Source organism: Semicossyphus pulcher, unplaced genomic scaffold (genome assembly GCF_022749685.1).
Source record: "Semicossyphus pulcher isolate SPU_LCO1_2020_fin unplaced genomic scaffold, fSemPul1.0.p SCAF_16, whole genome shotgun sequence".
In the NCBI taxonomy this organism is placed as follows: Eukaryota; Metazoa; Chordata; class Actinopteri; order Labriformes; family Labridae; genus Semicossyphus; species Semicossyphus pulcher.
In genome coordinates, this window is record NW_027211670.1 from 16,171,216 (window position 1) to 16,195,170 (window position 23,955).

The window sequence follows — 23,955 nt, forward strand, 5'->3', positions numbered from 1 at the left end:
CTTCCCCTGTTTCTGACACTATCCACTGTCCTCTCTCTCTCTGAATAAAGGCACAAAAGGCCCCCAAAAAAGAGGTTAGTAGATGGTGTTCAAGTGTAGGCTTTATTATTTTTATAATAGCCAGTAAATGGCATTTTGGGGTATTCTCTCTCGGAATGAGTCAACAAAAACTTGATAAGAACTCTGTTGTTAGCTTATTAGTTTACTAAATGTTTGTTGAGAGAAAGAGTGAGAGGCTGAAGTGTCCTGACAGGATTTGCTTGAGTTGAACAAAACTAAAAGTTCCTCTTTGTCTTAATTTTTTTTCTGTTTAACTACAAACAATCAGAGTGAGGACTCAGATGAGCATCTCACTGATCAGTGTTTGTGTTCTGCTTGTGCTCACACAGGTCACACTGTGAGGCCTCCGTTTACAAGGTTACTATGTTCAACTGTTGTCACTGTCTGGCAGAAACCTTGTATCTCCAGTTTATTATTATTTTTTATTACTACTACTATTACGACTATTTCCACCGTTTACGTCTGTGCATATTATGACACAAAAAGGTTACTGACTATACAGGCAGGCACAACAACAGTTGTGACAATGCAGTGTTTAATTATTTAAGTTGTTTTTTCCTGAAAAGAAGTGGTTTTGGAGATACAAGGTTTCCACCTGCAACGATATTAAAAAATTTTTTTTATTTTTTTTAATTGAAATTTGCTCTAAAAATGCAACCAAACGATTACAGACTATTACTTTAAAAATGTAATTTGAAGATGATCACTTGGTCATATTCCTCAGTTGTCACGGTAACGGTAAACTTTTTACCTGCTAATTTCACTGAGGTCGTTTTACCTGCCAGTGCCTTTCAGAATAAAAGGAGGACAAAAATGTGCACATACTAAGTTGCTTTTATTAATACAGAACTGCATGCTACAGAGACTGTACAGCATAAACATTTATTCATTACAAAAAAACATGGTTTTGGAACCATTTAAAATAACAGGAAAAAACAAACAAACAAAAAGATAAGAGCATAAAATAGAACAGGAACATCACAGCCGTTAAGGAAACATTCAAACTATTTATCATTAGCATCTTAATAAACCAGAGAAGAAATCGACAGGTTACAGTCGCGTCATGTCAACTACAATGGCACCGAGTGGATGATTCTCTTGTAGCTTTTTTTACAGCCTCTTGCAACATCAACATGCCTATTTTTTCTATCTACCTATATGTAGTAGTGTACTTAAAAGTGGCAGTTTGTGTATTTTTTTGTATTTAATAGTTTTTTTATGAACCTCCTAATATACATAATTTGGCCCTTGTGGGTTTATACAGTATGATGTCCGCCTTTTTATTAAGTTTAAATTTTAATATTTGACAATTTGCTACCAAACACATTTGTTATAGCAACATTTATACTACATACATAGCAATCTATGTAACGTCACAGCAAAGAATGGTATGGAAATGAAAAAAAAACAAACAACAACAGAACAGAACAGAAAGAGATCCCTACAGCGTGGTGAGAGAGGGGCAGAGAAAAAATTATCACAAATTTTGGCACGGAAAATCTGTACACGAATCTACAGTCTGAGAGATGTGACTGTGCAATAAAAAAGAAGGGCTTTAGACACGTTTCCAACTACTGAAGACACGGTACCCACTGCCTCTTGTTTCAAGTTTTTCTTCTTTTCTTCTTTTTGTAAAATGGCTTATAGACGCATTTCTTGAAATGAAGTTGTGCATACTTCTGTTCATGAGATCTACACAGTACACTGAGTGGAATCCGGGGTTTCAGCGCGGAAAGAAATCACTAACAAAAGATTTAGCCTTTTGAAAACCTCCTTTGTAAAAATGGATCATTCATATATAAGTCGCTTACCTTAAGAAAAAATATTTGTACAATGTATTAAGAAAAAAAAAAGGTCAAAAAGAGACACGTACAAGATACAACAAGCAATCTCTAAAGCAATAAATACTACTGGTCCTAGCGTTGTGACATTTTGAATTTAATAACCCTCAACCCTCCCACCCCGACCTCCCCTCAAGCCCACCCAACTTGCCTGACTCCGCCCCAAAGGTAAACAACAAAGAAAAAAAGACAACGCAGTGGAAGAATGCATATTTAACACAGTAATCCCCCCCTCCCCATTATTCTGTACATTTAAACAAGAACAAGTAACATCACAATTAAAGTTGTTCCTCAGAGAGGTGTCACCGCTAGCCTCATGCCCTCCGAGAGTTTGAACAGATGTCAGATGATTGGTTCGCGAGCTCGTATTTAATACAAATAAAGAAGGAGAACCAACTCTTTCAAGAAAAGGGCTCATTGAATAATCTAGCCTACCTTTTTATATCCGTCTTTTAAACATTTTGAACTTGAACTAAATAATTTTTTCTGTTTGCACTGTTGAACACTACAAAAAAGACAAAAACAAAAAAAGTCATAAAAATTTTGGCAGATTCACAAAGCTATACTACAGCTCATTGTATCATTTCTTTATAATAATTAGATTTTTTTGATAATGAAGGGTCAAATATTGACCAATGAACTTTAATAAAACAAGAACTAAAATTTCAAAGCCTTATGGCACAGAAACGAAAGAGAAAAAGAGCTGACGGTCAGTGAAATATAGCAGAGTGAGGGCCTAGAAAGGTGTGTGTGTGCAGAGCTAGAAAAGAGGAGAAGAATAGGGCAGACTATTCTATAGACTTGGTCACTAGCGACAGAGGCTGAGGGGCCGAGGAGGGGAGGAGCGAGTGGGAATGACACAGCGATGCCGAGGGCCGGGCCATCGAGGACGCCACAGAGGAGCCCGGCTGCCGCGAGGACGAGACGTCGCCGCCGTGCTCCAGGGCTCCGTTGTGGGAGGAGGCGCCGGGCGTTTTGCTGGCCGCGGCCGAGTTTTCCAGCTGAACCAAAGATGGCGGAGGCCCAGCCAGGAGGTGCGGGTGGTGGAGTGGCTGGTGGGCCGGTTTCATAGTCAGTGAGAGAGGTTGCATTTGTTCAGTCTGAGGTTTGGACTCTTTTGAGGAGGGGGAGGGGACCACTGAGGAGGGGGAGGATGGGGGGGAGTCTAGTAAGCTTCCGTCCGTAGAGGGAGGACTGGCACAGCTGCCTTCACCTTGGATGTAGCGAATGCACTTTTTTTTTCTCCTGAGGGACAAGGCGAGAGAAAGAAAACATTTTTTTAGCATCAGAGCGTCGGAGTGCATCGCTTCTTAGCACGTTTGCTCGCTTAAATGCACCTTTTCTTTCCAAATTAAAGACTTTAAACTGGTTTCAGATGTTGCAGGTGCATTTAAGAAGCTTTGTCAAAAATGGTGCTAAGAAGAAAGATGATGGAAATATCCAAATACAGAACCATCAGACAGAACAGGACAGACATGGAGGAAAGATCACCTGGACAGGAAGCAGCAGGGAAATGAAACGCACACATAAAGATAATGATGAAGATGAGGGATGTGAGAGGACAAAATAAAGCAGATGTAGTGATGGTTGCTCTCGGTGTAAAGCTCCGCCTCTCTTACAGGCTGAGCTACAGCTGCGGGATCAGCCTTTTTTTTTTTTTCTGGAGGTTACTGGACCTGTCTCGCTCCTCTACCTCTACTCTCTCTTCTCCTGAGGGGACAGAGTTTGGATACGAGGCTAAAAAAAAAAAAAGTCAACAAGATCCTACACTACTCTGCAATCTGCCCCACAGACACGACTGTGTGTGTGTGTGTGTGTGCGCGCATGTGTGAGGGGTCAAGGCTGCGTGTTTGCATTCTCGCCAGGGGTCGGGACCCTCCCCCCCTCCCCTTTCTGCCTGCCGAGTCCCGAGGCCAGGCCCGTTTTGCGCTCGGTGGAACCCGATGGACGAGGGAAGGAAGGAGGAGGGGAGCTGGGAGAGAAGGGGATTGTTGCATTTATGTGCGGTGACTCTGCTGCGTTCGGATTTGGTTAAGGGGGAAGAGGCTATACGGTACATCTGCCCACCTCATCTTTAGCCTGACCCTGGCAGTGACCCCTCTCTCGGCTCTCCGTTCTATCGTTTTAAAGCCTGGAGGCCTCGAAGTATTAGTATTTAAAACTCGCAGACGGTAGGTAAAAAGAGGCTCGTCAAACATCTAAAGTTGTCAAATGAAACCTTTTTCTTCTGATTCTAAAGCGGGTGAAATCTACGTAAAGACGAGAAAAGAGAGCAGGTAATGGCGAGTAAAAGGAAAAGGGACATCAACAAATCACATAAGAAGGGCTTACGAAACTTTAAATACATGCTAGGGTGGAAGACAGGCATGCATTTCCGATCAGCACACAACACGGGACAGTAAAAGAACACTAGAAAAGTCTGGAATAAAAGAGCAGGGATGAGGCTTTTAAGTGCATCCTACACCCATCCTGTAGCAGTGGGTGGTGCGGCGCATCGACCGGCCGTAAAAAGGTATCGTTTTGCCACTACATACGCATCTTGCCCTCGATAACTGTCTGTCAAACTGCAACAAATGAGCTAATATCCATTTTTTAACAGACATATCGATTCATAGTATGTGCCCGTGTATGTTATTGATTTCTGCGTCTCGGGGGAAATTACACCAGATGCATCTTTTAGGAAATGGAGCCCAGAGAGAACTTTTAACCTCTCGGCTCCTAAGACGGGATCGTAGCGCTTTTTTTTTCGTCTCCTGATGTCATGATGTGTTATTATTGTTTAAGGAATAATGTAGTGTGTTTGATGAGGGGTGTGTCAGCTTGAAGGGGGATAAGAGAGGAAAGCAGGAACGCCCAAAACGGCTGAGTTTGGAGGGGACTAAGTGTGACGTTTGTCTTATTTTCAGGGCAATTTAAATGCAAAAAACTACAGGTTATGTATTAAATTCTTACTGGACATTATGACGTTTTAAGTTGTGGTAAATGCTAAAACAAAATGTCATTGAAATTGGTTTATAAAGCTAAAAAAAAATGGGACTAAATCTTGCTAACAAGCCGGCCCCTTTAAACGCTGGAAACATGAAACGTGTAGCAGCAGAAACGATGGGACAACAACGTGTTGCGATGGTTGATGTTGTGTGAAGAAGAGAGTGGTGGGGGGGGGCGGGGTGTGGTGCAAGCCAGACACAGAGAAGGGAAATTACTTAGCAGAAACAAATACCTACCATGAAAATATTCCCAATTCAAAGACTGCTTGTGTCAGAACAGAAAGACAACAGGTAGGGACTAAGTAAGGGTTATTGAAGAGGAGTTTGGAGGAAGAGGAGGTGGAGAAGGAGGAGGAGGAGGAGGAGGAGGAGGAGGAAGAGGGCACAGAAAAGAGTGTCACTGAGCAGGCCCTCATAGGAAGCAGGGCTAAATTTGTAAGCATGACATTGTTATTAAAAAAAAGACGCCAATTAGAACAAACATGACAGTTAAGATGGGAGGGAATTATCCACGGCCTGGAGAGGAAATGGATTTCACTCGTCAGATCGTCAGACATGTTACTCCAAATGACATTAAGGAAATAATTGTTGAGATAAATCTTATTCTGAAATCCATTTTCTGCCACTCGGCTCGAGTTCAATGAGGGAAAAAAAATCGCTGTGAGGGAATTTAGAGCAGGAAGAGCTCCTCAGTGAGGACGAAGGAGCGTAGAGAAGTTTGCCATCTGTTACCACACTGATGGAAACATAAGAAGAAGAAGCTGCTCATTGTGGATGTCTTCCTCCCATTTGCTACTACAGCAGTTATACCTGCATGGTTTGCACCATAAACTCAGCTGGTCAAGCCCGAACAAGGCACGACACTTCTTTGGGGTATTTGCATCTGTTAGCCAAAGAGGTAGACACGAACAAACACACAAAAAAAACAAAGAAAAAGAAAGAAAATGGACACGTCATTGCACGGACAAAAACATGTAGCCAGGGCTTAGGGTCAGGCTGGTAAACACTGGGATGTCCTCCATATTTGACTCCAGATCCTCCAAGCCCCGACCTGCCAGTTTCTGACTCTACTTTACATCCTGCAATAAAACCCCACAAATTCCTGCATCACACACAAACACTCACACAAACACTCCTGCATGTGCTGTTACACCCTTCTTCCCAAACAAAAAAAGGAGCTAAAAAATCAAATAGTGGGCGCCTAGAGATAGACCGGCAGGGCGTGGCTGGAGGAAGCTGAGAGGTCACAAAAGCCTGGCGGGACAGACAGAAGGGAGGGGAAGAGAGGAGGAGGAGGAGGAAGCAGCGGCATAGAGCGAAAGGAAGGAGGAAGTCCCAGTGTACAGTTACCCAGCAGCCTTCACCTGGCCCCGGCCGGTGCAAGCACACACCATACACACCTGCACGGGCCACACCAGTTATTCTGTTGGTCGAGCCCAAAGCGCGCTCGACACTTCTTAGGAGCGCTCAGGTCTGATGCGGCGACAGGGAGGGGGGGAAGCCAGCAGAGAGGAGGAGGTAGGAGGTAGGAGGTAGGAGGAATAGAACCAAAAACCATAAGGAACAGAAATCAAAAAAGGAGGAGAGAAATGAGGAGAAAAAACAGGTAACAGTGAATCTATGAAGCTTTGCAGTGGCTCATTGTGCAAGAAACCCCCCCTTAAAAACCCCTTAGAGAGATATTTTAGACATTAGTGGAATAAAAACGCATGCAAATATCAACTTAAAGCATTAATAAGGAAACTTTCAGGCGTGTAATCTGAACTCTTAAAGCTGAAGATAAGGAAAGCTTATAAACGGAGCAAAATGCAGATTGGATTAATTTGCTGCTAGATGTTATCAGTGCACTATGCTTTCAAAAAAAGACAAGGTCAGGAGTGGTGGAGCTAGGCGGCAGCGGGGCGGCTACAACAGCACGGTGGTGAGTTAGCCTCAGCCAGGGGAAGGATTAAAAAAGGCTGGAACCTGAAGAGGGAAGCTACTCTTTTAGACCTGGCATCAAACAGACTGACTGTTTTTTCCGTCAAAGCCGCCAGTCACGTGCTCGCGCCGCACGGTAATGCGGGGCCGAGCAGAGCGACGGCAGAATGCTACAGAAGTTTGAGTCCAGGTCTGGTTCGAGCAGAGGAAGTTTTAAAGTCGGCCAAACTCATGCTCGTGGCCTGTAGGAAAGGCACAAGCGCGGCTACTATAGATTAAGGAGGTTTACCCTGACGTCACATCCTTTAGCTCGAGGACTAAGCTCTAAACTAAGTAGCAACATGAGTAACTGGAGGTAAGCTAGCTTGAATTCAATAAACATTAGCAACATTTTAAGAGAAGAAAGCAGCAAACAAAGCAAAAAGCATAAAAATGTAGATATTTATCCTTAAACTGGCTGAAATTGCACATTCATTGATAAATAAATAAACATTAATTAAGAAAAAAAAGAAGAGATAATAAAACAAGTTAGTAATTTAATACTCAAAATGACATTAGCACCTGTAATCGGAGGGAGTGAAAGGCAAGGGTTTGGAAAATATTCTCTGTGTTCTGAAAAAAAAGAACAGATAGAGAGGCCTTCAAGAAGAGATCCGTCACCAAACGAGCGCAAAATACAGAAATAACAAGTCGCCATGTCTGCTCAACAAACACGATCAGAAGAATATGAATCATGAGAAATAAAAAAAATAAATCATAGAAATTAGCAAACCTCCTTAATTTTAAGGTGTAAGTGATTTTTTTGGGGGGTATAAAAGCATGCATGAAAGCAAGCAAGGGGCAGCCGAGCAAGCACACACGCACACACACACAGTACTGTAGTGCAGGCTATCTGCAGGCATTATAAAACGGGGAGGGGGCGCACGCACACACAACACTAGCAAAGTTAATGGCTTTCACAATGCTTCAACTTCACATTCTCAAAACATACATATCACAATACCAGAACGCTAAGGGGCAAAATGGGGAGGGGGGGGGTCAGAGGGGAGGTGAGAAGGAGTGTGGGGGGTCATGCATATTCAGTTGTTATTAGCTGGGGAAGGCTAAGGGGGGAAAATGGGGGGAAAAGGGAGGAGGGGGGGGAGGGTATTACAAGCAACTCTACCATTTAAATATTGCATTGGGTAGCATATCTATACCAAAAAGCCAGGCACAATAACACACACACACAAAAGAAACACACACACAAAAAAACACTAGCTCGACTTTTATCTTGCAAGATGTCACATCTGCCTGACACATGATGGGGCTCTTCTAATATGAGAGATAATTGCAGCTCACTTACCATTGCTCTCTGCTTGCTGCTTTTCCCTTTTTCTCTTCTTCCTTTTCCCCTGTTGGTTAGCCGCCAAAAAAATAGAAAGAAAAAAATAGACACAGACAGGAACCTTAGTTATTATATTGCAGAATGCCCAAAACATGAAACAGAGAATAGGACTCATCTTTGTGTTTACTTATTTATTCATTCACTCTCTCTCTCTCTCTCTCTCTCTCTCTGCCCTCCGGTTTGTAACAGCCACTGCAGGCCAGACCACAACGCTCCCTCCTCTCTCTTGTTTTCTGCTCTTTTATTCTTTTTTTTTTCTCCTCTGTAATCTTTTGTCTTATTTTCCTCTGCTCTTGTGAACATCTAGACATCTTGACGAGCTTTTGGAAGGCAGATTTCTCTAAGGCTGCTCGATCCCGGGCAGCTTGATCCCAAAAAAAAAAAACTGGACAAAAAAATGATGCGGACCTGCGCGCTTTATGCGCCCGAAACAAAGCGTCTCGGGAGCAGAACATTCACATGAACAACATAATTGTCAGACTTTTGTTACATGTATTCCTTCACAATAAGATGGGCTAAGATTAAGGCAATTTGTCCACTCGTGGATATCAAAGGAACATTACAGGAAGAAAGTGATGCCTCAGGCTCGATTAAAAAGAATTCTGGTCACCTTGTGAAGACGTGGGGGGGAAAAAAGAGTCCGTTACGACTTGTAAACTTAAAAACTTACATAGTTGTCTCGTGCTGACCAGCCGGGGTACAGCTGCATGTGGAGCTGTCGCTCTTTCCTGGCCAGCTCGTAGTACTTGGCCTGCTCCTCCCGTGATAGGGCGTGCCACTGAGGAAGAAGACACAGAAGATTTTCAACATGATGTTGAAAAATATAGGACTTGAAATCGCAAAATTAATCTTCTAACAGGCCTTTAAAACCCAACTATAGTCCCTATCCATCCATCAGGACTCACCCTCCTGCCCAGGATCTGGTTGATGGCGGCACTCTCCTTCAGTGTACACTCAGCCACCACCTTGGCCCTCATCTCCTTCATGTACAGCATGAAGGCGTTCAGAGGCTTCTTTATGTGGACCTGTTTCTTCTTCTCCTCTTCCTTCTTCGCGTCTGACTGTTTCCTGCGGAGGACCAGAGGGAAGACGTGTAAGCCGCAACACTAAACCACGTGCGATTTGAAACAGTTTAAAGCAGTGAAGGTGTACTCACGAGCTGTTGAGGGAGCTGATGTCGCTGTGGGAGGATTCCTGCTTGACGTTGGGTGTGACGATGGCTGGGTGTGGGATGCCCGTGGTGTGCAAACTGTGGTGGGGGGGCACCATGTGTGGGGGGAACCTAGAGGACAGAAGACTGTGTAAATGGTCAGAATGGACACGGGTGAAATGAGAAATGGAGCACATATATACAGAAGACAAAAGGGGCTCGATTCCACACAAATCTTTACATTACATGTTTCTTTCAGTAGCTCTTACAGAAGTGGAATCGGCCTTTAGTCACAAAAAGACATAAATGCACAGAAACAAACATCCACATGAAAACGTCCGAGGCTGATTCCTGTAGCATTTTTATTATTCACAACCAATTATGACAGATTTTACTACTCAAGATGAGCGTTAGGTCAAATGTCACACTGTTTAATCTGAGCACAGGATCCAGCCTGGACAGCTAAACACTTCACACAAAGATAGAACAGCAAACAATCAGTCAAATGTGATTTGAATAAGACATAATGTGTGCACAAGAATACATCTCTTCAACCCCCCAAAAAACACTTCTTTTGAACCTTGCTGTAACGACAGCCTTATTGAGATAAATAAATGTTCCCATGAGGCATCAAATCATGATTATTAAGCTTGATAGAGTCAGAATTTAGAGGCTGATATATATATGAGGTTTTAAAGTTAAAGCTGCTGTGAGGAACTTTCAGTTTGTGTTGATTTTGGCGCCCCCTGTGGACAAAGCCGTACCTCTTATCCCTGTGCTGATTTTGTCCTGTACATGCTTAAAGTGATAATCTCGAAGATTTTCATGTAAATAAATGTCTGTTAAGTCTCTATCTATGGCAGAATGAGGTAACACAATGGTGATTGAGCCTATGGCCCACTGATGAAAGCCTTTGTATTTGCAGTTTTACAGACTGGGTGTCTGTGGCGACTTTCACCCAGTTAGTGACGCGTTTTCCTTCACCCAGCAGTGGTTGGTCTGCCAGAGAGGGTAGGCGGAGCTAAGCGGCTGCTTTTCCGCTCTCTGCAAGTGTTGCGAGTAAACAGTAATCTACTATGGCTGAACAAACAAAGAAAAGACAGTCTTCAGGAACAGGAAAGCGACCGTGGACGTCTGATTAAATTTGGACGTATGTGCCTGCAATTCCTCTTTTCACCAGTAGGTGCGACAAAGAGCACGTAATTAAAATCTTCGAGATTACATCTTTAAGTGGTGTTTTTTAACAAAACATCTCCTCCTTCTTTCTTTAACAGTCATATGTATCACTCACTTTAAATTTTAGCTCAGGAAAATGTAAACAAAGGCAGCGTGCAGTTAATCGCTTCATCTGACACCTACCCCCCCACCAGCAGTTTCAGGCATTAAAAATAACTTAATAGAAATAATCAATCTTGTCTCTGACGGTCTGGTTTGCTTTTGCTGATCATATAAAGTAGTCAGAATTAATTTCAGTCTGTTTCATAACCAGCGGAAAAATCCTCACAGGAGCTTTAAAGTTGGTCCAGCCTTGACAAAAGTCACTTACGACTTCGTCCTTAGACGACAAATGTCAATCGAATACCTTCAAATCAATTGAAAAAGCTTTTTAGCAGCTACATCCTTATTTTTATAAAATTTTATGCAAACTAGATGAAATTCTCTATCAAAGTCTCGCATCACTACAGGTGTTGGCTCTCTTTTCTGCCCATTCAGCACCGTCAGCAGCACTGACGTTTTTATCTCCACGCCTCTCCTCTCCTATCATCATTTCATCATCTCTACCCGCTCCACACATCAGGGCCACAAACCCTTATTTTGAAATGGTTTCACAGGCCGGAGCAGCCGTACGACACCGCCGCGCCGTACGTGTCGGCGTGTGCGCGGCGACGCTAATTATTGGCGTCAGATTATTTGAACTTCTTTTGCGCGTCTATCTGCATGTGTATGTTTACATCCCGGGCGCCTCGGCTCCACGTGACCGCACACAAATTTACGAGAAGAGAGGAGGATGAAGGAGAAGCGAGAAAAAGGAGGAATAATTCTTTTTTTTAAAGCAGCTCATTATCTGGCTGTGTCTGGCTGCATGGCTCGGAGCCAGAATATAATGATGAGGATAAACTCGCCAGGAACAACTAGTTTCTGTTGGAGGCCATCTCAGGGGAGTGCCAGTGCGCTCCCCCCTCAAACTCTTTCCCTCTTTTTCTCCTTTCCCCTCTTCTGCCTTCATCACTGACACACTGGTGTTTGTGCCATGTCATGCGTTGATGGGGAGCTCGGCAGCACTGGCTGCATATCGCCCATCATTAGAGCTGCTGCATTTCCTCCGTTTCCTCCCTCCTTCTCTCTCTGTGCACTTGTTAAAATTTCCTCTGTTCCAAGATCTATTTTTTCTCCTCTCCTTCTTCTTCTTCTTCTCTACTCCTCCCTGTCCCCTCACCACCTCCACGCTCCTTCGCTTCCTCTCCCTCCCCTTCCCCTCCCTCTTCTCCCTCCCTGCTGCCACTGCATGGCCCAGGTTATGGTTTAAACATGACGGCCATCCCTTTGAAGCGCGGGGGCATCATCACCATCATCATCATCATCCGGGCTCATCAGCGGCGAGAAGCGCCTTGGACCAATTTAGCCAACACAGAAAGAGGGAGACGCAGCGGATAACCCCCACCCATCCACCCACCCTCCCAACAACCCTGGGGCTCCTACGTCTCAATCTGAAAGGTAAGAATGGCTGGCGGTGTTGGGGAGGGGGGTCACCGGCGCAGCAAGCCCAGTGTCAGCCAGTGCCATTTAATTGCCAATGCGTAGCAGTAGCCCCCGTGCCTGTTTAATGTATAATGATCCGGCCGGTGCACTCCTCCCGTTCCCCAGGAAAAGAGACGGAGCGGGATGATGGGGGAACATATCAAAGGGCAAGCTTAAGCATAAGGGGGCAAAGGGGGCCTTCACATCCTCCCACCTGTCACACATACATTCACACAATATAGGGGACCTGCACTGGCTCCAACCCCATTATCAAAATAATGTCTTTCATTTGCTCCACTGTCTGTCTCCTTCCCTCTTCTCCCCCTCCTGTCCTAAAAGTATGCATTTTTTAACAGGACCCTGGTGTAAGGTGCTCATCGCAGGACTACGAGGTACCACACTCGTTCCCTGCATCCTAATTCAGGTCGGCGCGGGGGACTGATCGCGAAGCAGCGCGGCTGCTGCAAAGAGCCCCGACAAGAGCGCAAGGCCAGGACGTCTTTTTTTTTTTTTTTCATCCGACTTCCTCCTCGTGCTACAAATCGTTTGAGCCACCGCGACAGTCTGGTCCTGTTCTTTTCAACAAAACCAACTGGCTGAAGGCTGCGCATGAAAGGATTCTGCCACAATTACAAGATTTTGTCAACAAATTGCTTTATTTTCTCTCTCTGCTCTGTCAAAATCTGAATTTAGGATGTTTTTTCTCCCCTCCCTCTTTTTTTGGAGATGTGTTAAACCCTCCCATTCTCCAGAGAGCTCCCAGAGCCCTCCATCTATTCAGTTATACTAATTCAATTAGGGGCCTCATCACAGGGCATTAGCTCTTCCCCATGGCCAGTCTCTCCCCCTCCCCGCCTCCCCAACACACACACACACACACACACACACACACCCCAGCCAGTATATTCAATTAACTGCACTGGAAATAAGATGATCACAATGTAGAGGCTGTCATTAAGGGACCAAATTAGCAGTCACTTAAAGCGCAGGTTGGCTGCCAGATGCCGACGTCTGGGCAGACCCGCCGTCTGACCCTTTGTGGCCTGGAAGGAAATCCGACTCTAATCCAGACACCCTTCTTTTTTCAGGTTTTTAAAGTCCTGTTTGATGCATTTAAACAGCTGCAACTTTTCTCTCCGGTTGAACCTTCAAACTTCCCTTAGTCTCAAAGCTACACTTTATAACATAACTCCCCCCCTTGCGACTCCTCCCTCCCTCCTTTCCTCTCTGCCTGCATCTACATGATCCATCAATGTCACAGAGGTCCAAACACGCCGCCCTCAGGAGCAGCTCGTCCAATCAGGCTGTAATTAAACTAAAGCTTGGCCTCATCCCTGGACTGTTAACCAGCCCCAAACCCGAAAAAAGTCCCCTGCTGCAAGGGCGTGGAGCGGGGAGGAGAAAGAGGAGGAGCGGAGGAGGCTGTTTGTTTTTGGTGTTGTTGCTTTTTTGGCTGCTCCGGCCCCAGAAACCATCCAACATTAATTCCTCTCCCACCCAACACAGAGGACATGCACCCCCTCGAGGGAGCGGTAAGTAGTTTAACACCCACCGACAAACACGCACACATGTATACGAGATGGCAACAAATACACATATACCCCCCATGGGTGCACTAATGTCCACAGCGGCACTTGAGCTGGACCCTAATGGGGCTGGACCAAAGCGGCAGCCAAGTGTCAGCGCCCCGGCTTCTATCGTGCAGTCCCCCTTCAAAGTGCTGCGGTGTTTGTTTGTGTGTCTGGCTGCTCAAACTCACAGCGAGGACATGCCCCGGCTCATTTCAGATGTGCCTGACATGCAGTGGGGGTAAATGTTCTTCAGGGGCCTCATTAGAAAATGATAAATATAATTAATATTTGAGCACGCTAGCTGGAGCGCCACACTGGAGGATTAGCCTTTTGAACACACAGAGATGGGGAGTGTGAGCTCTCCTTAAGGGAGAAGTTGCTGCTCTGAGTGTGTGTGTGTGTGTGCAGACACAAACACAGCTGAATGTAAGAGTGGAGTGAGGTGTGTGTTTTGCTCCTAGAGGCTCAACTCACCTTGACATGGATGCGTTGACAGTGAGCGCAGTTGGGTAGGGGTGTCTGAAACCCCCTGTTGTGATTGGATAAACAGGTTGACCTTGCCTGTGAAGGGGGGAGGAAAGGAGAAGAAGAAAGGCGTGTAAGGTAAAGGAACAGGGCTGATGGAAGAGGAGAAGGTAAAGCCCTCTGTCTCGCTCCTCTCCCCACCGTGGGCCTCTTTATTCTCATTTGATCAGGACAAAAATCTAGGGGATTGCAGAGCGCAGATCAAAGGGAGGAAAACTCTGAACAATTTGAATGCCACAAATCTTGATAGCGATGGCTAATTAAATTTCATAACCCTTCGCTCGGTGTCGACAGAGTGGGGCCCTGTTCCTCCCCGAGCTGGAACTAGGTGTTTTGTTGTGATAATTAAAGACGAAGCGCGGGTCTCTTTAATGGAGCCATCACGCTAATTGAGGTCTACACATTCAAAGACAAACAATAATGAATGTAAATTTATACCAAAATAAAGTGCAGCAAATCAAAGGGCGCCGTGGCTGCGCTCGGGGCCTCTCTCGGTATTTAGATCGCGGTGAGAAAACATTAAATTAACAGAGCTTAATTTGTAGCCTTTTGTCATATTAACAAGTGTTGACAAGAGTTACCAGGGGAGAGCCCCCGTGTGGAATTGTGGGTAAAATACGGGCAATCACGGTTCATTACTCTAATTGGACCATACAGAGACATGCAAAATAGTATTTGCCACAAAGTAGCAAGTTGGGGTTGGTGCAGGCCTGAGGAGGCTGCAGCGGGCTGCCGGGGTCCACCAGTGAGTGCTTTACAAAGTTAAAGGATCAAATGTAAGTTTTAGGGGCTTCAGAGAGAGGACACACTCTGAGGGAGAAGAGGAGACGGCTTACATAACCCACTCTGCATACATATAAATACACACACACAAGAATGTAGAAATTAATGTTTTTCTCTTCATAATAAATAAGAAAAGCGGGTTCACTTACTGTGGTACTAACCATCCCAGCGGATGGGGGATCTGGCCGACAGCGCCAGGTGACAGCGGGTAATAAGGAGATATATCTGGAGGATGAGGAGGCCTTGGAATTCCTGCAGAAGCCGAAGGAGGATGAAGGAGCAGAGAGGAGGTGGACAGACAGGATGATGACAGACAGAGAGAGAGAGAGAGAGGGAGAACCAAATCTTTGTCAGAGCCCGATTCGATTCTTTGTCGAGAGTTTCACATCTGAACGGGGCAGACATCACAGGAGTGCAGATGGGAGGAAGAAGAGGAGGAGGAGGAGGAGGAAGAGGGCTTGTTGCTCGCATGTACACACGGTGCTAAATCACACTTCCTGATCAAAGGCCTTTGAGGCGGCAGCAGCAGCGGCGGCGGTGGCGGCGGCACAATGTGTTGGAGGGTGAGAGAGGTGAGGAGAAAACACCAACACGATTCTTGTCACATTTGTCTGCTGATTCAGGAGACTAATGATGTAAAATGACGGAGGTTTAGAAGTTAACAAAACACAACAATATAATTAAAGGCTTCACCGTGATCAGAGAGCTGCTAATGCTGGGCTAATGTTTGATTCAGGCTGATTTACACGAGCGTACAGGCGGGATGTGGGTTTGTACCAATATATTAAGTTTGAAGCTTCTGCTTTCAACTTTGATTAACAGTTGAAACATCAGGACTTTGTCCAACCAGTCCTCAGATTTGACATTAAACCAGTAGTAAATTTTGTGTCTTATCCCCCGCAGACGAACGCTGACAAAGATGTCCAACGTAAGGACAGCTCTCGTTGCGGGCATCGCCGAGCGATCGCAAGCATCCGCGAAGTTGCCTTTTTCTTCCCGTGGCAGCTGACAGGCGACGAAACCGCATTGACAAGCTGCCCTGAATGAACGCCTCGAAAAGGTCTCGCGTGTAAAAATAACTTTCCCTCTCATGACAAACTTGAAACAGGCAACACTAGACGTGTGTAAAAATCACAGCGAGGGAGGTGTGTGCGCGCTCGGTCGACGAGGAACTGGAAAGACTTTTATTTTGGCGTCGCCTTCCGCACAGCTGGTTTTGCCTGAGCAGCTGTTGTTGGAGATATATTCTGACCTGTGAAAACACAGCTGAAGCGGAGCCAGATCAGCCTTCATAGTTCAGGACTTGGCCGCTGTTGGTGGTTACACCCAAAGTCTGCAGCTGATCTGATCCAGGTTATACAGGAAGTGACTCTAGAGAGGGATTCTGTTACTGATGGACAATGTGCTGCGCAGCAGTTCGCCTCTAAGTGGAAAACTTCTCTTGGCTATAACAAAGGCAAACTCTATTAAAAAGGAAAGCCTTAGTACATTATCCCATCGCCACCCAGCGCTGAAGACCTAATATGGCTCATTAATTAATTAAACACTGAGCCCAATTAAGCAGCCCCATTAAGCACTACATTAAACAACAGCTGGTGCATTATTTCCCTCTTGTAAGGACCATCATAATAAGGGAACATTATTACCTAAAACATTGACTGAATACACCAGAGACCATTGGAAAATGCATTAACCTGAAAGGGCGGGCTGAGTGACGGTTAACAAAATAAAGCGCGGGGTCAGGATGCTTACGGAAATGAATGAAAGTGGTTACGCTGAATCGTGTGGGAGCAAATGTGTGGGCAGGATCCGACTGATAAATATGGAGTGTGCAGGATCACGAACTGCAAAGACGCAGAGTCGATCAGCGAGGAGTAAATCCAAATATTCAGGTCACACCTTCTCTTTGGAGGACTTTTTGTGCGCTTAATTGACGTTACGGTTCCAGCCTCGAAACGCTGCAGATGTGAGGAGGCTGTGGGACGCGGTCGCGAGACGTCACGGCTGAATTCCATGTTTTTACGATACGTTTTTACGAGCTCAGGTTCTTGTTCTCGAATGTTACGGGCCACGTTCCGCTGAAGCCAAACCACGTTCGTGAGCGTGATGGCTCAATCAATCAGTAACAGGCGAGAGCAGCAGCACGTGGGATGCCTCTTCTCTCACTGTAACTACAATTAGAGCGATATCATATAGCGTGGCGGTGCACACAACACCGTCTACTGTACAGCTGACTTGCATTCTTTGAATTACGTTCTAATCTTTAGATGTTTTTACAGGAATACGTGAGACAGACTGACAGACGCCATGCAGACAAACAGAGTCCTGACTCTGTGAGGCATGGTGGCAGGGCATAATAAAACATTTACACACCCAGCAGTGCAAACAGTTTCTGCAGCCTTATCTAAGCAGAGCTGCTTCTGCGGCTTTCTCAACTTCTGAGACGTATTTTCGAAGCATATTTCAGTTTCATTTTGACACCTTTAAACAATAAAGTGCTGCTAACTGAAAGTCTGTGCATGCACGTGGTGGCCTTTACCTGTTTTGGGATCCACGTCTGTCTGTAGGTGAGGTGGGGGGTTCCCCGGTGTGAAGTGCTCATTGCTGTAGGTGATCAGAGGCGTGAGAGGGTGCACATGGTGAGGGTGCTGTACCACTGGAACCTTATTAGACTGAGAGGAGGAAGGAGGATACACGGAGAGAGAAAGATGGACAGAAAGGGGGGAAGAAAAAAAACAAGGCATCGCTGTTAATATCTGGGAGAATTACAAGTCAGTCTGGAAGCTCTCGGAAAGAAGAGCGATCAAATTCTGGGTACTCTGGAGGCGCCAAACCACCAAACCACAGTGAAAATAGTGTGGTTTGTAATTAAAAACACTTCTGCGGTGTCACCCTGGAATCCGGTAACACAATCTAAGAGGCTTTTGGGAGGGGGGGGGGGAGGTTGCCAGTTCACATTTGGGTCTGCGGCGTGATGGGGCACTTTTAACCACGGTTGCAGTGAAGTAATCGATCATGTGTAAACCACGAAATCAAGGCAGCACGTGTAAATCCACAGTCATTAGCAGATCCAGTCGGCGCTACGCTTTTCCTCCTCCCTGCTCTCCAGCCTCCTCTTCCTCTACTCCCCCAGGGCCCCCGTGGTTCACGGAGAGTAAGGGGTGTATTGTAATAAAAGGGTTAGCGGAGAGGAGGTGGGGCTGAAAATCCATTTCTGCATTTTTGCCAAATTAGTTTTAGCTATGTAATCTTCTCTTTGTGCTCCTAAGTGGTGCAGGCCCCCTTTTTTTTCAATTACCCAAAGATTACAGTGGAGCTTTAGGGGTGTGCTGCCGTGGGCCCCTGCGTTAACCGGAGCTCAGCCCCCTCTCTCGTCGGGTGCCGGGGCCGAGACAGACACACACACACGCACACACAGTCCCCTCCGACCACGAGATAACCAGATTAGAGCTGTGCTGTAGATTAGACCGGTGGAAGAGGCTGCTCTCGCCTCTTTACCCACACATCCTTATCCTGCCCTCAGCAGTCAAAGAAGCAGCACTAATCAGGCTTATCATAACATGGATGATATGTTCAGGAGGAGGGGAGGGGAGGGGGGTGAGGAGGGAGACACCGAACTGCTTGTGTGTGTGTGTGTGTTTCTGTTTGACGTATGTGCTCTCTCTGAGGCCACACACCCTCATTAGCGACTTTAACCCGTGCAGGAAAGAGAAGAAAAAACAGCTCCTCTGTGGCACATTTGCAACTGACTTTGAAAAACATTAATGGGACTAGATGTTTGGAAGGGGGGGGGCATGCATACATATGATGCTCATTGACGATACAAAGCTGTAGGCTGAACGCCAGACAAACGTGAGTAAGCGCTAATCGACTCTTAAACACCCAAAAGATTTTTCCTGCGTAGCTCAAGCTGTCCGACTGTATCGTCCGTACAATCCCGGCCTTCTAGGCCTCCATTCTGTCGTGGCGGTGGTGGAGGAGAGGAGCGGAAAGTGTGTGTGTGTGGGGGGGGGGGGGAGCAGGGAGACGAGGCATTCCCTATTGCCATGGTCCCAATGAAAGATTAATGAACCCCAGCAGAACTCCAGGGAGGCAGAGAGACTCCTGGGACTCATTCACAGCCCTGAGCTGAAAGGCTATGGAGGGGAGAAGGAGAGAGAGAGAGGGGTTGGGGGGGGGTGTATGTGTTTGTGTGGAAGGAGGGGGGGGGGGGGGGGGATTGGGTTCGTTAAAAAAAAAAACCGAGGCGGTCCTCGTTCCCGATCTGATCTGCACATGGAGAAAAGAGGGATGAAGAACAGAAACTGGAAGAGGATGGAGGTTCTGACTAGAAGATGGCCTCTGTCTCCCTCTTTTCCTCTCGCCCCCCCCCTCCCTCCCTATCTCTCACCTCCTAACCTCCTCCTTCGCGACTCCCCGCTCCTCCCTCGGGGTAATGATGTGAAAGAATGTTGTCAATTCTTCATCTCTCCGTGCTGAAAAGCTTTAGTGGCCATTTAAATGAGTTCTTTTGTCCAGGGGCCCCGGCCATTGAGAAGACAGTTCAAAATGCCCATCCACTGAGTCCACATTTAGACACAGGGTGTTAGAGAGGGTGTGTATGGGCCTGAGAGAGACGGCGAGAGAGCTAGAAGGCAGCCGATTTACATCACAGTCACTTGTGGTCTAAGAGTGTGCTCTTTTCTTTTTTGCCATCCTGAAAAGGCCCAAAGCGAGGCAACTGGACTGACTGCTGCCTCCACAATCGCCTCAGTCTGCTACAGAAAGAGGCTGAATGTGAAGAAACCAGGCACAAGTTCTGGTAGGAAAAAGAGTCCAGGAGATTGTCATAAACATTCCTTAGAGGTCTCTTTTTTGGGGATCTATGCTGACATGAGCAAATCCAAGAATTCCTGCAGGCATGGTCAGCTGACTTCCTGTCTTCAATCAACTACCCTCCTCAGCATCCACTGACGTCAAGCTAGCACCCGGTGGTCCCCGCGGAACAAGAAGGCCCAGCACCTGCCCTGTGGCCACTGTGGGACAAAACAAGCCCAGGACTCGTCTGGCAGGCTGCTGGGTTGCTTCAGAGCCGCCCATAGAGCGCCTGAGAAACAAAAGCAGGCAACGTGGGAGGCTTTACTCTCCCTGCTCCACAAAAGCCAGGGGAAAAGAAAGAACATTTCCTGCCCCTTACACCCCCGCTGACTTGCATCCTTCTCACCCACCTCCATCATTACAACAAACAAATATAGCAGAAGACAAAACAGGCACGCCGCTCTGTAGTCATGATGACCAGGTTTTTCACGCCTTTAAAAAAAGAGATTCAAAAGACCCCGCAGGAAAAAAAATTTTTAAGAGCACACTCTTGTTCGAAGATCAATGAGCACATTGACTTTCTCACGTCCAGGACACATACGGCGCCTGCTGCTGAGGAAGGCCGGGCAGCACACTGAAGTACAGCAGACAAAAACAAGCAGTATTTGCCTCCTCTGGTTATGCTACTGATACTCCTTTGACTCTATTTATTCTATTCTTCTCTCAAGGCTCATATGCTTAAAGGAAAAGACGCCGGAATTAATCGCTGCGTCCTTAAAACACCTGCTCATTTAGCCAGAGTTGGCCAACAATTGGCACAATTTCTTCCGTCTTTAAAACTTCTAACAATAAAACTTTGAAACTTTTTGCTGGTGTGACAAGAAAGCTATCTCAAGGGTAAAATATTTCCCACATATGCTGATGACTAACGCTGTTCCGCCAGCGTGTGAAAAGAGCCTCTTGGAAGTGGACAACTGAATGAGCTGCTTCAAGTCCGACCTCTGGGGATGGAGAGGGGAAGGAGGGAGGGAGGGGGGTACAGGAGAAGGCAGAGGGGGTGAGAAAGTGACAGCAGGACGGAGTGAGACAAAGGGAGGGAGACATAGAGGTGGAGGCCCGGACAGGAAAAAGCTGTTGGCCTTGCATTTCCGCCTGGTGGCACCTCGCAGGGCCAATTTGAGCCCTAAATGTGAAGGTGGCGACCTTGCGGGGCCCAGGGGGTCGGGGTGGGGGGGGGGGACGCTCGAGCCTCTGTCTCTCTGCTTTATGTCATGATATGATGAGTTGTCACAACAGCTTGCGGGGCGCTAATGAGCTGTAGTGAGGGCCGGGGCAGGGGACGGGAAGAGAGGAGTGAGATGAGGGGATGACAGAGCCGTGATGGATTGGGGTCCTCTCAGGCCTCCAAATTCCAAAGCAAGCAGAAAAAAAAAGCTGCCAGAGCGCCCTGAGCCTCTCCCAGAGCGTGCAAGTGGCCCACATCCAAGGCACATGGAGTGACACCACGCACAAAACACACACACACACTGGGAAGTGTCAAGGAAGAGTAATTTGTATGTGCGTGCGAGTATTTGATTTGAGCACAACAAAAAGTACAAACTGTGCTGCCACCGATCTAATGAATCATCTGGTACCGCTCAGTGTCGTCCTGTTGGAATCTGTTTACACACATGAATGCTGTTTTCCTTTGGGAGGTGCAGAGTGCCCCCTCCAGGCTTCCATCTTCATCTCCTTGCAAATATCATACCAACATTCAGACACACACACACAGAGTCAAATCAGTCCTCAGATTCAAGCAGACAATCTAAAGGAATACCGAGAGATTAACGCCAATGGAATATGAAATGCTCCTACAAATTAAAGGCTTATCACAGCCACGATCCTGCAGCACAGCACGCTGATTAAAAAGCATTTCACAAATCACATTTCTTGGTTAATCATCGGAGAATTAAATAAAAAAAACTCCACAATATTAGGAAACCTGGGAATTGTAAGGAGGAGCAAAAGGATTTAAAAAGCAGATATGGAGGTGTTGATCAGTTTTCTCTCTCTCGCTGAGAAGATGCGTCTCTGAGGGCAAGGGGCCCCCGAGACCACAGTATATTTAAAAGTTAATCTATTCACTTTGCTGCAGTGACATGCCGGCTGCTTGATCAGAGTGCTGAACAAAAATATTATGTGGGCCAGAGCCTTTGCTCCCCTTCCTCCTGCTCTCTTCTTCGCTCGCACTCAAGTCGTTCGTCACCATTTATTTTCGCTTCCCATCTTTGATAGTCGGCACATCAAATGGAATCGCAGAAAGGACATGTTCTGACATGTCACAGATAAATAAAAGTGCGCACAAATAGCTTAAATATGAAGTGGTATTTGGTGGAACTGTTGTATTCTAGTGAAGACAAATCGCCTCTTAGACGCACGTGCGTTGGGAGCTTTTTCTTTTCAATGTAAACAGCCCTCTTGAGCTCTCATACATACCTGAGTTAGAGGGGGCTTCTCTGAGAGGTGATATTGTATCACAGTGTTAAGAGCCACGCTGAATTCTGCCTTTTGAAATGCAATCAGCCCCTCAGAATTTCAGTTGAAAGCCGGGCAATTAAGAATTTGAATTGGATGGCAACATTAACAAAGGGATATGTTAATCTGCGAGGTTATTGAAATCTTATTTTACATGTCATGGTTAAGACATGAGCTCCATCCAATCGTGTTTTTGTCGAGTAAATAATATTCCTCTCGAGAGAAGATGATGCTTCTGAAAATGTCGTTTTTTAATTAATCTGGATGTGGATGCACTTTTTTATCGTATTTATTATTTAGGCCTCAAGTTAAGAGCATCAAAAACAAGTGTTTGACATTAAGGAAAGTCAGTGGAGCATCAATCGTTAGCAATTAGCATGCACGTTAACTGCACTTAGCATGCGCAGACGCTAACGTTCTCTATTTTTTACACATACAATCAACTGACCGCCACTCTCTCAACCCAAACACCCACCCGCCCCTCCCTTTACGACACCAACCTGCACCACCACAACAACAACAACCTGTCAGAATAAAGCTAAAAGCCGTCAGACGTAAGAAAAAAGCAGAGACAGTGAAGAAGCAGGGGAGCAGTGCTGCGTTACTCACCCAGCTGCTCAGATTGAGGTGCCAGCAGCCCACCTGCTGGAGGAGCGAGAGCCCGGGGCCCAGGACTCCTGCCTTGGCTCCCGTCTCCTCCGGCCCGGCTGGAGCTCCATCCCGCGGGTACATGACCCCTTCAGTCCCACCCCCGCCCCCGTCTCCTCCTCCTCCTTCTCCTCCTTCCACCTGGCCCCCCCGTCTCCTCCTTCCCTCTCCCTACGCCGGGGAGAAGCCCTTTTGCTTGTCTTGGCCGCTTCTCTCCTCCACTTCTTCTTCTCCTCCTTCTTTGTCTGTTTCTGCTTTGGCTCCTTCCTCCACTGCGTGCGAGTGTGTTGCTGGGCATGTGTGGTGTGAGTGCGTTTGTGTTTATCGTCCCCCCTCTCTTTGCCGCGGCCGGCTGACCATTGTTCCCCTTTAGGTTTTTGACACTAGAGCGTGTATCTCTTGAGGCGTCAGTTTGAGGCCTAGCTTTCTCCCATGAACACACACACGCAGTCACCACAAACCTCCCAACCCACCCACATCCACTAAAAAAAATCTCCCAAAATCCCTCACTCTAACCACAGAAGCCTTCGCTCTTAGCGGCCAGCAGTCTCCTCTTCTTTCTCAGTGAAAGTTTAGATGCCGGTGACAAGAAGAAGTAGAAGAAGCGGCAGACTGAGAGAAGGAAAAATTACTGTGAGCAGCTTTTCAGCACTGCAGCAGCCGTCTTCCCACAAGCTATACTCCAGAAAAAATATATACTCACAAACACACACACACACGGCAAAAAAAAAAAATCAGTTATTACCCAAATCCCTGCTGTATGTTGGGTCTGTGTATGTGTTTCTTAGAGGATGTGTGTGTATGTGTGTGGGCTCTGCTGTGCCTCCAGGATGCCCAGAGACGAACTGGCAGCTTGAAAAGCTTTGGCTACAAGGTAAAGCGAGCAAGGCGAGAGATGGAGACAAAGAGGAGAGAGCAGGAGAGGGAGAGAGAGATAGAAAAAAGGAGGGGAAAAAAAAAAATAAAGGAACAAGACACAACAACATCCACAAAGGGAGGGCAGGCTCAGCAAAGTGTGGCCAACAGTCACTTT

The 23,955-nt window shown here is 46.3% G+C and overlaps 1 protein-coding gene across 16 annotated transcripts in view; it reads right to left on the bottom strand.

Annotated features, from left to right (window-relative positions):
• Positions 1–928: 928 nt before the first annotated feature.
• Positions 929–23,955, bottom strand: part of tcf7l2 (transcription factor 7 like 2) — an 87,228-nt gene continuing 64,201 nt past the window's right edge. For 3 of the 16 annotated variants that reach the window (XM_069664567.1, XM_069664563.1, XM_069664557.1), the window contains 10 exons: positions 17,503–17,635; positions 15,113–15,215; positions 14,130–14,216; positions 9,352–9,477; positions 9,101–9,263; positions 8,866–8,973; positions 8,154–8,202; positions 7,370–7,420; positions 6,289–6,361; positions 929–3,146 (listed from right to left, as the gene is read on the bottom strand). In XM_069664567.1, coding sequence (XP_069520668.1) covers positions 2,690–3,146; positions 6,289–6,361; positions 7,370–7,420; positions 8,154–8,202; positions 8,866–8,973; positions 9,101–9,263; positions 9,352–9,477; positions 14,130–14,216; positions 15,113–15,215; positions 17,503–17,635 — 1,350 coding nt within the window. In that variant the 3' untranslated portion in view covers positions 929–2,689. Of the gene's footprint in view, positions 3,147–5,125; positions 5,187–5,698; positions 5,772–6,288; positions 6,362–7,369; positions 7,421–8,153; positions 8,217–8,864; positions 8,974–9,100; positions 9,264–9,351; positions 9,493–14,129; positions 14,217–15,112; positions 15,216–17,502; positions 17,636–23,955 lie in introns of all 16 variants that reach the window. The other 13 variants (XM_069664566.1, XM_069664564.1, XM_069664559.1 and 10 more) reach the window with 11 other exon arrangements.